The sequence below is a fragment of the Lissotriton vulgaris genome, chromosome 4_1 (assembly GCF_964263255.1).
Source record: "Lissotriton vulgaris chromosome 4_1, aLisVul1.2, whole genome shotgun sequence".
Lineage (NCBI taxonomy): Eukaryota > Metazoa > Chordata > Amphibia > Caudata > Salamandridae > Lissotriton > Lissotriton vulgaris.
Window position 1 is genome coordinate 1,772,014,770 of NC_141691.1, and position 14,367 is coordinate 1,772,029,136.

At 40.5% G+C, this 14,367-nt stretch overlaps 1 protein-coding gene across 2 annotated transcripts in view; it reads left to right on the plus strand.

Moving 5' to 3' along the window:
- RIMS2 (regulating synaptic membrane exocytosis 2) overlaps positions 1 to 14,367 on the plus strand; it is a 1,859,827-nt gene that overhangs the window by 1,663,567 nt on the left and 181,893 nt on the right. For both annotated transcript variants that reach the window (XM_086966100.1, XM_086966101.1), the window contains one exon: positions 8,511 to 8,752. In XM_086966100.1, the coding sequence (XP_086822226.1) occupies positions 8,511 to 8,752 (242 nt within the window). The remainder of the gene's footprint in view (positions 1 to 8,510; positions 8,753 to 14,367) is intronic.

The following is a 14,367-nucleotide window of genomic DNA, read 5'->3' on the forward strand; positions in this document are numbered from 1 at the left end:
TCCTCATTTCATAGCTCTCAGCTTTTGTTCTGAAGCCTTAACAATGCAATTGTTAGACCTGGCACCATTGGCGTGGGTCTCCCTTCCATTTTTACTGTTGCCTCATGTATTTTTGCTGGTGTTAGATGCTTTGGGAGGGTGTGCCACTGCTATCCAGTGCCACAGTGCAAGTGCTCCCTATCATAAATTGATATATTAATCAGTGGTTCCATGTTTGGCTATTTGGTTTACTTGTCAGACCCCAGTCTAGTGCACTGAGTGTGCCCAAGGCATGTACATCCACATGCTGCTGGTGGGCTTGCAGCACTGGTTGTGCTATCCACAGAAGCAGCCCTGTAAGATGTGTCTGTCTAAGGTCTGCCATTGCAGAGCCTGCGTGCAGTTTGGTACTGCCATGCTAACTGGGCAAGTGCACCCACTTGCCAGTCCCTAAACCTTCCCTTTTCTTCACATCAGTCACCCCTATGGTAGGCCCAAGGGCGGGGTGCATTGTAAGGATAAAGTAGGACAAGCCCTGGTGTGTGTGGCATGTCCTAATAGTGAAATACAGCAACTTCCGTTTTTCACTATTGCAAGGCTACCTGTTCTCCATAGGCCAGAATGGGCTGTTAGAGTTATTACATTTTATAATCCTAACTGTTTCAGAGAACATGGTAGAAATTCGAGTTTAGTATGCCTGGACTCAGAATAATAAAATACATCTTTTAGTGAAGTTGATTTTAATGTTCTGTGTTTGCAAATACCACTTTTAGGAAGTAGGTATTTGCTTGTCTAACCATTCAAACCTGCCTCTGCTAGGTTGTGTATTCCTATATCTGGTTTTGTGAGTGACAGGGCTGGGGAATTCCAGGAGACAGGCTGGGTGGTGAATAGAGAGATCTGCATCTAGATGGGAGGGAGGAGTTGCACCTGAACCATGAATAGGGCTGTGCCTGCCTTCCACAATGCTGGCTCCACCCCCTGGGGAGCGGCTGATGTCTCTGCCCTGCACACTGAAAGAAGAGAAGGAGTCCTGTAAACAAAGTGCTCCAGGACTGTACTTGCCTTCCACAATGCTGGCTCCACCTCCTCTGGAGCGTCTGATGTGCATGTCCTGCACTGTGAAAGGAAAGGAAAAGGCTGGTAAACAGAGTGCTTCAGAACTGGTTTGGACTAGGCAAAGGCCCCTCTCCCCTCAGAGAACAAAGGATTTTGCTGTATAAATATTGGGACCCTGATCCCCTGAAATTAGATCACTTTGGACTAAAAGAAGAAACCTTTACTGAGGAGAGGAACCTGAAGAAACTGAGGAGAGACTATTCCCAAGCTGAAGTGCTGCTTGGGGGATTGGCCTGCAGTGGTTGCCTTACTGCCAAAGGAAGGAGAAAGGAACTTTGTGTAATTTGCTTTCAACTTGTGAAAGATCTCCAAGGGCTTGGAAAAAAGCTTGCCTCCTGCTGAAGTCTCAGGGACAACAGACTTCACCCCCCAGCTTCCCAGAGTTCTTTGGAAGTGTCTGCTGCTGTTTTTGGCCTTCTGAGGAACTGCATGTCGCAAGGAGCTGGAAGCGCGACTTAACAAGAAGAAGCGTGTCGCCGTCGCTGTACCTGCCGTAGCAACTCCAAAGGAGGGTGTCGCTGCTGAAACTGTCACACTGCACCGCATCGGAGAGAAACGTGCCACAACTAAGAAGAAGCGTATCGCCGTCGCAACTCCGAAGGAGGGTGTCGCCGCTGTAGTTGTCACACTGCACCACATCAGGAGAAGAATCGCGCAACAAGGTTGGAGCGTGACGCCGTCGCTGTGCCTGCTGTCGCAACTCCAAAGGAGGGTGTCGCCGCTGGAACTGTTGCATTGCACCTCATCGACCAAGAGCACCTCGCATCCCCGAGAAGCACGCTGCCGTCGGAGCTGCTGCCGTTGCATATTGGATGTCGCCGCTGTGGTTGTCGCATCGATTGGAAGCTTCATGCATCGTGGGAGAACAGCGTTGCGGCTGGAACTGTTGTCGTTGCATTGTAAGGGTGTCGCCACTGCAGTCCGCGCATCGAACCAAGAACTTCTCACATCCCCGAGAAGCGTGCCTCATCTGGAAGATCTTCACGTCTTTATTTCATTGTACCTGAACTTTGCCGCATTTCCCATCGCTGCGACATTTCTTGTCGTGAAAGCGCAACGCAAAGTAAGGTACATTGACGCAGAGTGTCGCATCTAAGAACTGAACTGAACTAAGCTTAAATCTACAATCTTATAGTAATCATAGTGTGTATTTTTGTCATTTATGGTCTTGTGGTAACTCTATATAAAGTCTACTTATTTTTATACATAAAACCTGTGTGGTGTTCATTTGTAGTGTTGTCACTGGGTTACTGTATGTGGTCACAACTGCTTAACTTACAACGCCTCTGAAGTAAAGCCCTTCTGCTCGTGCCAAGCTACCAAGGGGTGAGCCGGGGTTATTTTAGGAGTGTAATCCCCTATCCTGACTAGAGGAGAGGGTCCGTACTTATCACAAGTACCTACCTGTGCCAACTAGAGACCCCCAAATATAACAGCAATCAACGTTATGTCTGACAGGAGAAGTAAAGTGCATTGTTAAGTGTAATTCCTAATAGTGCAGGTAAAGCACAGGGTCTTTGCAGCCTTAGATGGCCACCTAACATTTTGTACCTCATATGCTTCCTAAACTTTTAAACTAGCCAATATTTTATCCGCACAACCTATTGTTCAAGCTGTCCTCTACCGTGATGGGAGAACGAAATACTTTTTTTCCTCGAAATTTTTGGAATAGGCCCAATTTTATTAATGGCATGATGTCTGGTAGTCTAAAGAAACTGATAATCACTGCTCGAAGGCAAAAGGAGGCAGGAGGCAGTGGTCTCACTAATTCGCCAATGCATGATAGATCCTATGGGGGATGTGGATGGTTTTTTAAATCAGAAGAGGCCCATGTTCTTCGAATAAGGGCTCGATAAATGTCTTTATCAGTGCATTTTTGCCAAAGCAGTCCCTACCTGGCATAGCAGTTCTCCTTTTAATTGAATTGCCAACGATGTGAACAGGTCCTTGGACATTATAGACCAATTGAACAGTAGACAGAACTTCTCCCCATTCCTTGTGTTCTTTGCATCTGTTCATTTTTAAATCAATCCCGTTCTCGAGCTCTTATTAAAGCCGAATGTCTCTGTATATTCCTTGTTTTTGTGGATATTGAAACTCTAGCTCTCAAGTTCCCACTTTTGAGTTTTTCTCCTAGCAGGTACTTTTGATTCCTTTCGTTTCGATGCTATAACTTCCACATTTCTCTCTCACCCATCTAAAGCACTCGTCTGTATCCCTATGTCTAACATTTTCTTTATTTTTTCCATTTTGGAGCTCGAATCCCTAGCAAGATCCCTGCCATTTCAACACCCCAGCGATGAACGTATCTTTTACGAATAAGGAATATAATCAAAACGACGTTTTTTGTATTAATTGATATTATGTAATAGGTTTAGGCAGTAGTATCCCACAGATAACAATAGATCACCCTGCTATGTATTGATTAGGTTAGACTTGAGGCGAAGTCATTATAATTTCATTCATGCAGTGCCTCCTTTTGATGCACACTGACAGGTTCATGCATCTGAATTCGGCCTGAAGCATGGTTTCCATGGCAACGCTTCTGTCTGCGTCTTAGCTGTCTCTAAATGCTATTATTGTTCACATCCGCTAGTAGATCAGCAGAGAAAGTGCCTAGAAATAGAACATTTATTAGAATTCTTTACCTTTCCTTGTAAAGTTTCGTCAGAACTTTTGAAAGGGCTAATAACCGGAGTACTATCGTGCAATATTTATTTAGCAATATCAATCTAAATACCGCAGATGTCGTTATTCTATATAAATGAAGTCATCAGCATTAATCCGATATTGAATAGTTTGGAAGAATTGCAAATACAAAACTCTATGAGGGAGAAAAGCAAAATATTTTAACGAATGTATAAGCAGCTTCATTATGGATATTGCATTCTATCGTATCTGACCATTCGTTACGGACTGTTTTAGAAGAGGTTTGATAGGGAATCCAAAGCACTTTGGCAAGGATTAATTCAAAAAGGCTTAAATACCCAGAGGCGGAGCTGCAGTTTGCACAGATAGATGGAAATGTGCAAATCACTGCGGCCCAGTTATTTGTGTGATGCAAAACCCGTGCAAAGTGGTGTGATGGTATTTACTTTGCAAAGAAAATCAGGATTTGCATTGGGAAGTTAGCTATGCTGTACTTTACATCTACTGGGTGTTCCATAGGTCTACCGATGCGCTTTGAAGCAAATCCCTCTCTGCTAATATAAGTGACAGGGATCTGCACCAACAACATATGCCTCCACGAGGCAGGCGTAACTGTAGAGCAAGATTTCAAATTCTCAACAATTTGCATGTGTGCTACATTGTACACCACATATACAAAGTGGGGAAAGTATTTAAATATAGTTTTTGTACAGGAAAATCTCATTTTTAAGGAAAACATATGCTTGATAAATGCACACACCATTGCATTCTGGTGAAAGGGTGTCCACGATGATGCATGTCTTCTTAAAGTGCATCAGCGCAGAGAGGGGCAATATGGCGCTGGTCTGGTCTCTTCCTTTCAAGGAGCACTGTGCAGCAACTTTCACTGCTGGGCTGTATTGAGTGAAAAGTTAGTAAATCTGCCCCTATTTTGTAGCTACCTTTGCATTCATTTCTGGGGCTGAACATCGGCTATGTTACGAATTACAGGCCAACCGACTCCCTCATGAATTACATGGGCAAGGTGCTTATTAATTTGATATGTAAGGTAGAAATCAAAGACAGACTAGTTTGTAAATTGGAGAATGCGTGTCAATCCTGGCATGCCTGGTTCCTCCAGAGCTTGGGTAGCGTCCGGGCACAGTTGTGCCATTTCTTGCTTTGCTTCATTTGCAAATGCCTTTTCCCTGGCCTTACTAGCCTTAGAGAATCATCAATCTGCCAACAAATTCTTCTAGGTTTCCCCCTAAGATTGCTTGCCTGAAAGGGCACTGACCCTTTGAATGCAGCACGGCTCCAGGTCTTCAATAGGGATGATAAAATATTCAGGGTAGACCTTAAAAGACCTAGGCTGCTGAATTTGAGCAAATATTTATCTTTACTCTATTTGAAGGGGTCAGATAAAAACCTGGTAGCTGACCTGTTGCTTAAATGGCCACTGCTCAACTGTAAGGCTTCTAGCCACACATAGAGCATGCATGATCCTTTCTGTTCTTGCAGAGGCACTACAACGTAGAGCTACCAAGGCGACATACGTCAGAATCTGTAGCAGATGTGAGGACTTCATATGTATATTCTGTGAGAGAGGGGGGAACATGATACAAATATTAAAATATCCATAGAGGTGTTTGAGAAAAAAAGAGTAGATTAACATATCTTTATCAGGTTGTTTCTATAAAAATTAGACGAAAATGGTAGGGTTGATGAACTCTAAGGCAACATAAGGATAATTTCAAAAGGTTAGGTCTTGTACAGGGGAACTTAATACAAAAATACAATTATTAGTCAACTCAGCTAATTTCTTAACATACCCATAAATAGAGTTTAACATTGATCTCATTTTAATATTAATTATACTTTTAATTCATATTGTATAGCCAAAACTAAGAGATATTTTCACACTACCAAGAGATAAATACAAACTGATCAGTTGTCAGTTCATCTCGTTTCTGCAGCAGCATCGATATAAAGCACCAACCTTTAATTTGATATTTTAGCACCATCAGTCCCAAACATGTCCCATTACAAAGGCACACCCTTATTGCCTTCCTCCACTAAGCACAAGATGGACAAATACAAGCAAAGGCACCAACCCAAGTTTAGTTTGTCACCTGGCCAACCATTGTACAAAGTCTTGGTGAGGATATTGCACTGACCACCAAGAACAATAGAAACAATCAGAACAGTGCTACAATGTCCTCCTCTCTTTGAACTCTTGAGCTTGAGCGAACATGTGTTTAAACTGGAATCTCAGATACATTCCTAGGTTTTGGGCCCTGTGGATTCTTAACTGCTACCCAGTGATCCATCTCCTCAGGATTTTCGTTTTTCACTGTGACTCTTTGATTAAAGTGGACAGACCTGATATCTACAACCTGTTACATTAGTATTAATGCTTGTTTTTGAGAAACATGACAGATTCAGGCCTAAATCCATCAAAAACCACCGACAGAAGGGATATAGTTGTGGTTTCTGAGTAGATGTTAAGTGTAAAAGTCTTAGGAGACAACACACAAATCAATGACATTACTTTAGTGCCTAAAGCGTTTATTGTTATGAACATTGTATTCTGCATCTTCATATGTTGTTTCTTTTTCCCTAATGAATGTTTTTCTACTAGGAGCTGTTATTCTTAATTCAATATTGCAATAAAAATGTATTTTCACCAAAGGAATATCCTTCTTATAGACTTTCCTCAACATCGATGTAGCTCATACCAGTTCCTTGTTGCTGTCAGTGTTTGACAATCACACTCTATTTCCTACACAAGTTACCAAGATATGTTATTTCTACTGCAAAAGGAGCATTATGGCCCCCAGACTCCTCTATAGGAAGTTTCCTAGTTGTTTGCAAAACGTGATTTCCAATCTGGTCTGTCCCTGGACAGTTTATGAATCTCTAGGAGGTATTGAATGCAAAATAATTGCGAACACTACCTGAGATACCCAGACATTCCTTAAACAGTACCTGCTGTCTTCTACCATTCACCCTTAAACGAGTTTTTATAAGCAACAGTCACTTAGGATGGATTTCTGTAAGGATTAAATGGTCATCCTTTGCATTTTAAGGCCTTACACAATCAGTATCCAGATTATATTGCAACCTCAACAATCTCTGCTGGCAAAAAAACTTAAAAAGTATTGATAAGCTTAGAATTTAAACCAAATATTCAAGTCCTACAAAGCTGCCACAGAGTTCTTTTCAGGAGCAGCACAGTCCATCTGGAAGTAGTTGCCAGTTGGTCTTTGATGTTTGAAAGACCTCCAATTCATTCTTGCTTAAAATTTGTCAGCACTGTTCTCCTTTACATAGCCCCTGCTCCCATTAATTTCCCCTTCTATGCCGCTCCTGGACTCATTCATTCTCCCGCTTTCTGAACAACCGTCAGCTTGCCTTGTTTTCTCCACCCTTTCTCCTCTAACACTTAGACTCAGTTCTGTTCATCGCCTCTTACTTCCTAGCTTTCTTTTCCCTCTAATGATCCCTCTGCCCAACTTTTCTCGGCTTATGGTTTCCTCTACTTGTTCTTTCTCTTTGAAAACTCTGCTTCCCTGTCTTTGACCCTTCCTACTGAAGGTCTTGTTCCTGATGTTTCCCTTATTCCACCTCTTCTGCTCGGTTCTTCCATCATTAACCAACCCCTTGTCTCTCCTCTTATTCTTTGCCTAAACCGACTCTGATTAGTGACTTGTCCTCCCTCCTTTGGATATTCTCTTTGTCTCTGATTGTGCTATTCTCCTAATTAATTCTGCCATACACTGCCAAGTTTGTTGTTGAATCGTTTGTCCTTCGACTCCCCCCACCCCACAAGCTATACTGGTTGTACAGTCTGCTGACTCCTTTTTGAGCCGAGTTGTGATTTACAATAATGAAAAATAAATACAATTTATAGTGTAAGCAGGGTATTTATGCAGTTACGCCATACATTGTCATACCAGTTAAAGATACACTTTTGTTTGTGAATTGTTAAGCACCACTCATGTATAAGCATACTCTGAGTATCTTGGTGAACAGAGTGGGTCGCAGACAGATGTATATCTATCCACATTGAACAGAGTGAGCCTTTTGCCCTCATCGAGTTAAAGAACTTTCTGCATAGCATTTCTTATTTATTGGGGATTAGTGTAGTAACCAATGCTGGAACCAGTGTGGAATGTTATGTTTAAGTGTGTGGTGGTTATGTATCAGTGAAATGCAAAGATTACGTAACATTCATGCCTAATACCATTTGCTATCTCTGTTATCTTGTTTCCCTTGTTCATATTACTTTACTATATATGCCACTTGTTTGGTGGTGGACCATAAAAATAAATGGGTGGGCCAGTGTTTCTGGAAAATAATTTTTTTTCAAATATATAAATGACTGCTATAAATAAGAAACATTTGCACATGTAAATTGTTGTAACCTCATAGCTACATGACAACTGAAAGTTTGTCCTCTTAGACGCGCTTTACAAAAAAGTATTTAGTTATAGAGCCTAGCTCCTTTGCTGCTATTTGAAGTAGTTGCTGCAGCTAAGGAATACATTCAGTTTGGCATATTAAGTGCATAATAAGTATTTACATTTGGGAAAAGGGTATATTGAACAACTTCGTGTGTTAGAAGGTTCTATTTCCATTCTACCACCAGAACAAGGCAAATACCTGTGTGGCATAGATGCTTTGCTCCATCAAGTTTCCCAAATTTTCCATCTGAATCCTGTCCTTTTCTGTCTTCCCCTCCTTATTTTGTGTGCTCTGTGTACTCTTCCACCGGCTGACAGTGTCTTTACATCCAAAATGCAAAGCAGACAAATGGGTGCCTCAGGAAAGAACATGACTAAAAGCACCAGCATCGGAGGAGACATGTATATTTTAGAGAAGAATGATGGCAGTCAGTCGGATACAGCTGTGGGCAGTGTGGGCACCGGAGGCAAGAAGAGGCGTTCCAGCATCGGTGCAAAAATGGTGGCAATTGTTGGCTTGTCCAGGAAAAGTCGGAGTACTTCGCAACTCAGCCAAACAGGTAGGACTCGAGACATCCTTGTTTTCTTGTCTGCTAATTACTGCAGTATACAACTTATTTAAATGTATTTTGATAAAATTCAGATTATTTAGGAATGTGGTATTATTGTAAAATTGGATAGGAGTGCCACGAGTATCATCAAATCTTGAAAGGCATGGCTTGCTACATGTATGAAGAAACAATATTTATTTCTGAGCACTTTTCTTAAAAGCATGGATATTTACACTGGTTGGTACGTGGTTTGTAATTGTAATTGTAATTTTGATTTGTAGCACGCATTATCACCCAAAGGTCTCTAAGCGCTTTCGGAGGGCAAACCTGAACTAGGTGGAGAAAAGGGGGGGGGGTGGAAGGCTGCTTAGGTCGTGCCCCATGCTTCCAGGAAGAGCATGGTTTAAAGCTTCTTCCTGAAAGGAAGGAGATTCACTTCCTTGCGTAGGCTCACTGGTAGGCTATTCCAGACAAATGGGATAGCGGTTGAGAATGCTCGCCCTCCCACGGAGGACAGTTTGAAGCGAGGACAGGCCAGAAGGGTGGCATCTGCTGACCGCAATGTCCTGCTGGGAACATAGGCGAAAAAGGTGGCCCTTGATGTAGGTTGGCGCTTGGCCGTACAAGGTTTTATGTGTGATACAGAGACCCTTAAATTTAATTCTCTGCCTGATTGGGAGCCAATGGAGATCGCGTAGTAAGGGTGTGGCGAGCCCCCGTCTTGGTCTTTTAGAAATGTATCTGGCATTAGTTTGTGCATTGTAAACGTCTTATTTATTGTATCACAGTACGCATTGATATTGCAGCTTACTCTGATGCTAATCTTTAGAACTGTTTAAAATGTGTGGGTGGATCAATGTGGTCCGACATCAGTTTAACCTGTTCAGTATGATGGATGTAAATCATGAATACCAGTTTGTTGAGAAAAACGCCACACACCTCTGTTTCAAGCAGCTTATGTTTTTTGCTTACCACGATGAATAGTCATCCTAATGACTTTCATGTTGCTGCTGACTCTTATCATCTTAAACAAGTTCCTTGGCATGGATGTAAGAAACTAAAACTATGCACTGTTATGCTCCACTTTGATGGCAAGCAATATCATGACAACAAACAATGTTATCCCGAGCACTCTTTAAAGAATATTCATCTGGTTTTAGAAATATCTCTAGGTAGGTGCCCTTCATCTGGTTTTAGAAATATCTCTAGGTAGGTGCCGCCAATTTCAGGTTTTTTGCATTGTTATTGTTTTGTTATTACGCGAGATTTGATTCCCATGCGTAACGTGTTTTGAAGCCACAGTACCCGTCTCACATGACCGTGGTACCACAACACCACTGGTTGCGGTCGCGGTCATGTGACTCAGCTTTCTTCCTATTAGAACTGTTGTAGCTAGCATGTTGAATATTTCAGAATCCACGGAAGCGCGAATGCGTGCGAATGCTCGTAAGTTGTTTTTTGTCGGCTCGTGTGATATTGACTAGCAATACATTTGGGTGGGAAGTTAGCGTTATACCGGGTTCACTTACCATGACGGTGGAGCACTCTTCTGCTCATTAATTTAATTCTACCTAATGGCGCGTCGTGATACTTTTTTCTGTTGGTGCTTTTGAAACTTTCTAAATCAGCACAACTTCTTTCTTTTCTTCTTCCTTTTCCGAGCCGTTGCCTGTGAGATTATGACATAGAGCATTGAACAGCTGTTTATGATTGAGGGTGACTAATTTGGTCCTGTTTGATTTCCATTCACAGACCCCTGACGAAGGGTCATGGTTTTGTTCGACCCGAAATGCATTGGGTGTTATCATTAAGTGGATTATTGTACTAAGTACAGTGCGACATAAGAAGATGATTATGTTGGCAAGCTAGACAATATAATGTTGCTGAGATGAAGTGATTCAAAATACTGATGAACTGAATAAATACTCATGATCTTCAAAGAGAAAACGTTGTTTTCGTTGTGAATTTGGCGCCCAGTCTAGAGGCTAGTGATTCTAACCTCAACACTTGATTGTTAAGCAATATCATGACCCATATTGAATCCTTCTCTGACTTTCAGTGACTCGGCCATCTACAACTTATTTACAGCGGTAGAAGATAGAGGATTTCACAAATTATTTTTAGCTTTTGTTACAAAACATGGGTATTTTGATAAAATTGCCAATTCATCTTTGTGAATTTAACTTGCATTGTGTTATTCTCAGAAAGTGAAAGCATTGGCACAATATCAATGATCTCTACCGGTATTCCCATATCACCTTATAGGAATGTTGACTTTATTTTCTCCATCTTATTCCAACATAGCTTCAAATTCACCTATTTTAATGAAGTCATTTCTCGCATGTTTTTGTGTAGTGTTGAATTGTTTGTAGTGGCATTTTCTACTATTCACATTTATGGGAGTTTTGATCTAACATATGGTGAACACCAACACATTCAATGTATTGAGGATTCTCTGTATTATGCTCATGATAAGCCATGAGCATGGAGTGACTGAAAAATGGTAATACTTACAATTAAATGTGCAGGGTTTAGTGAGTAGAGGTTGGAGGGGATAAGAAGAGTTTTATGGATGGATAAACATTCATCCACAAAGAGTAAGGGAAGTCCAATTCAAAAACGGCACAACTTAAAGTTACAAAAGACCTAAAAGGATCAAAAACAGTAGTATATCTTCTCGAGCTCAGACCTGGTGTCAGCGCCACAAGTGGTCAACTACTGAGACTGTAACAACCTCTCATAGAAAATAATGGAGGCCCATACTTAAATAAAAACACCATAGAAAACAAATATTGAACTACATTAATTTACATTATTTCTTTTGACTTATTTAAAACATTTATAAATTTAATTTAAAAGTATGGAAATACAAAATAAATGTTAGTTATGCTAAAATATTTTAATCAACTTTAAAAAAAAGAAATGTAACTTTCATTTTATTAAACCACTAATTAGTTCTGTTCATAGCTCTTTATACCTTTCAATGCAAAATAAGTAAATATAATCGTTTTAATTTAAGTGTGAATTTTAATATTTAAAACAATTAAATTTAATATAATAAGATTAAATATATAATTCAAAATTAATTTAATAGTGGTGAAGTATTTTTTAAATTACATTTTAATACACTTTAAAAAATGCCCCTATACTTAACTTTATGGAGATCTCTGCTATAATGGTGGAGAACTCCACCTACATGTGAAAAATTACTAGTAGTAACTTTATACTATTAACTTAATTATGAATCTTATAGGTATTTCATTTAAATATATTCAATCAAATTGAAATTGAATCTTTAAATATTTGATTTAAAAAACCACACCTAAAGTAAATGTGTGTATTTACTTGTATGTTAGCATTATAAAATTTTACATATAAAATTAGATTGATTTAATTATATTTTTAAAATATAATTACATTAATTAATACATTTTAAAAAAACGTACTAAAATATGATATAAAGAAGTACTTTTTTATTTATATATAATTTTATTAACATTCAGTTCAATGTATAAATATTTTTTTTAAAGTTTAAATAAATTAATATAATTTACCATTATTTGCTATGGAGTTCTATTTTAAGTTCCTGCCTCCATAATTTTCTATGGAATAGTTTTGGAGTATCTGTGGTGGCCATGTGTGGTGCTGGACTTACTCAGTGGTTGGTGACATGAAAGTATGTATGTATGTATGTATGTGTCTTGTAAAGCGCACTGCTGCCCTGAGGCGTTGTGGCGCTGTAGACCCCTGGGGAACCCGTCCTGGCTATCCCTGTGAGATGGTCCTTACTGGGTATCTCCAAGGTGAAACCAGGCATCCCCGGCGAATGTGGGGGCCGTTGTAGAGATGAGGCAAGCTAATGCCCAGAGTTGCCGAGTGTGATCCCTGGTTAGAGTAGGCACCGAGGCGAGAATTATCAAGTCCACTGACCCTGGTCCACGACCCTGCCGCATCGGGAATTGAACCCTGGTCCCAGGCCATTCTCTGCTTCCGGGTCTGCCGCCTCTAACCAGTGAGCTACACCACTCCACTACACTTATGAGTGGCTTTACAGTCGGAAATGGGGAAACGTGTGAAGGTTTCTCATTTTTAAGTGTCTCTTTGTGTTAGGCTCAACTGTCTATTTGTGGTATTATATTGTGGCACTCTTAAATATTTATACTGTTTAAAAATGTTCAGGTTTCAGTTGTTCATGGTAGAATACATTATTTGCCCAAGCTCATGCCCTCCTTGAATCACAATTAGACACTAAGTTCTTAAAAGGATACACTGGTTTGAGGACAGAATAAACTGAATTTAAGGAGAATTTTGCATTGAACAGGCCAGGCACTTTAAAGAGTATAGCCATTATGCATGCTCACAGGTCCCAATTCCATATCAGTTTTGTAGTGAACTGTTTTTGCTACAATAGCAAAAGGACTGCTAAAGGTCTTAAATCAAAATTTACAAGGTCCCAGAAGCCAAAAGTGGAAACTTTTGGCATATTCAGTCCTATATATTTACAAGACTGCAACATATGTTGTCCTTCACACTGTTCGCAACATACCCGTCTGATTTCTGACCTGTTAAATTATTTTTTGTTTTGAGTTCAGATAGACCCCTGAAAACAAATTGGTTGAGATGAGTTACTAATCATATTTAATTGGTTACGAGATTGTGAAAACATTATACAAGGAAATAAAATGTAGGTGAAAAAACCTATCATCAGGAAAAACATACAATTTAGGGAATGGGAAATCTGCATGTAAAGCCAGGGACATATTAACAATTTGGGGATCCCTAGGCCAAACGTATTTTTGGTGTTGGGCACTGTTCGGAACAGCTTCAAATGTATGATCCGATTGCAGCTCCTTCATGCCCTCTTTGGCCAGGTCACTGACAGTGGACGGATACACTGGTCCAAATTCTAAATACGTTTTCATCTAATAATCAGAGATAATGACAAGTGTTTTAATATTGTAATACAGAAGCAACTTACAAATATCATTGCGATTAATTTCTGTGAGAGCCTCCCATTCCTTATATGTGAGGTCCTGTTTTGATCTAAAAGAAACTTTTTTTATGGGTGATGCATGGTGTAAAACGGTAACAATCTGTTTAAGAATTATTCAAGGTCATCTGGGCAGTATTCACTGCAGAACGGAGGTGGCTCTTTCAGGGGGTCCCCCAAAGGGCTGGGGGCCTGAGCCAGTGCCCACTTTGCCCATGCCTTAAACCGTCACTGTGTATAGCTAAAACAGAGGACTGAGTCTCAGAGATACGCAACCTGCCTACCATAGATTCACCCACTGAGAAATAGGAGAGATCTTTAGTTGAACTAGGGAAAACATCATTGAGTTATATGTGAAATAGGGAGTTTGCGTCCTGTCCCAACTGGCTAGTGGAGTGTTAATATATAGCTATTTTCTAGAATAAATACATACTTCTGGTACTAACTTAGTGGGTCATTAGGATCGCGGACGGACTTGAGTCCGTCCGCGACCCCAGAGCATGAGGGAACGTCCGCATGGGCTGCGGCGTTTCCTCTGTGCAGATTAGGATGTGACCGCCAGGGTGGCGGTCACATCCTCTATTTTTAACATTGCTGTGGGTGGAGCTTCAAGCTGCACCCGCAGCAATGTTAA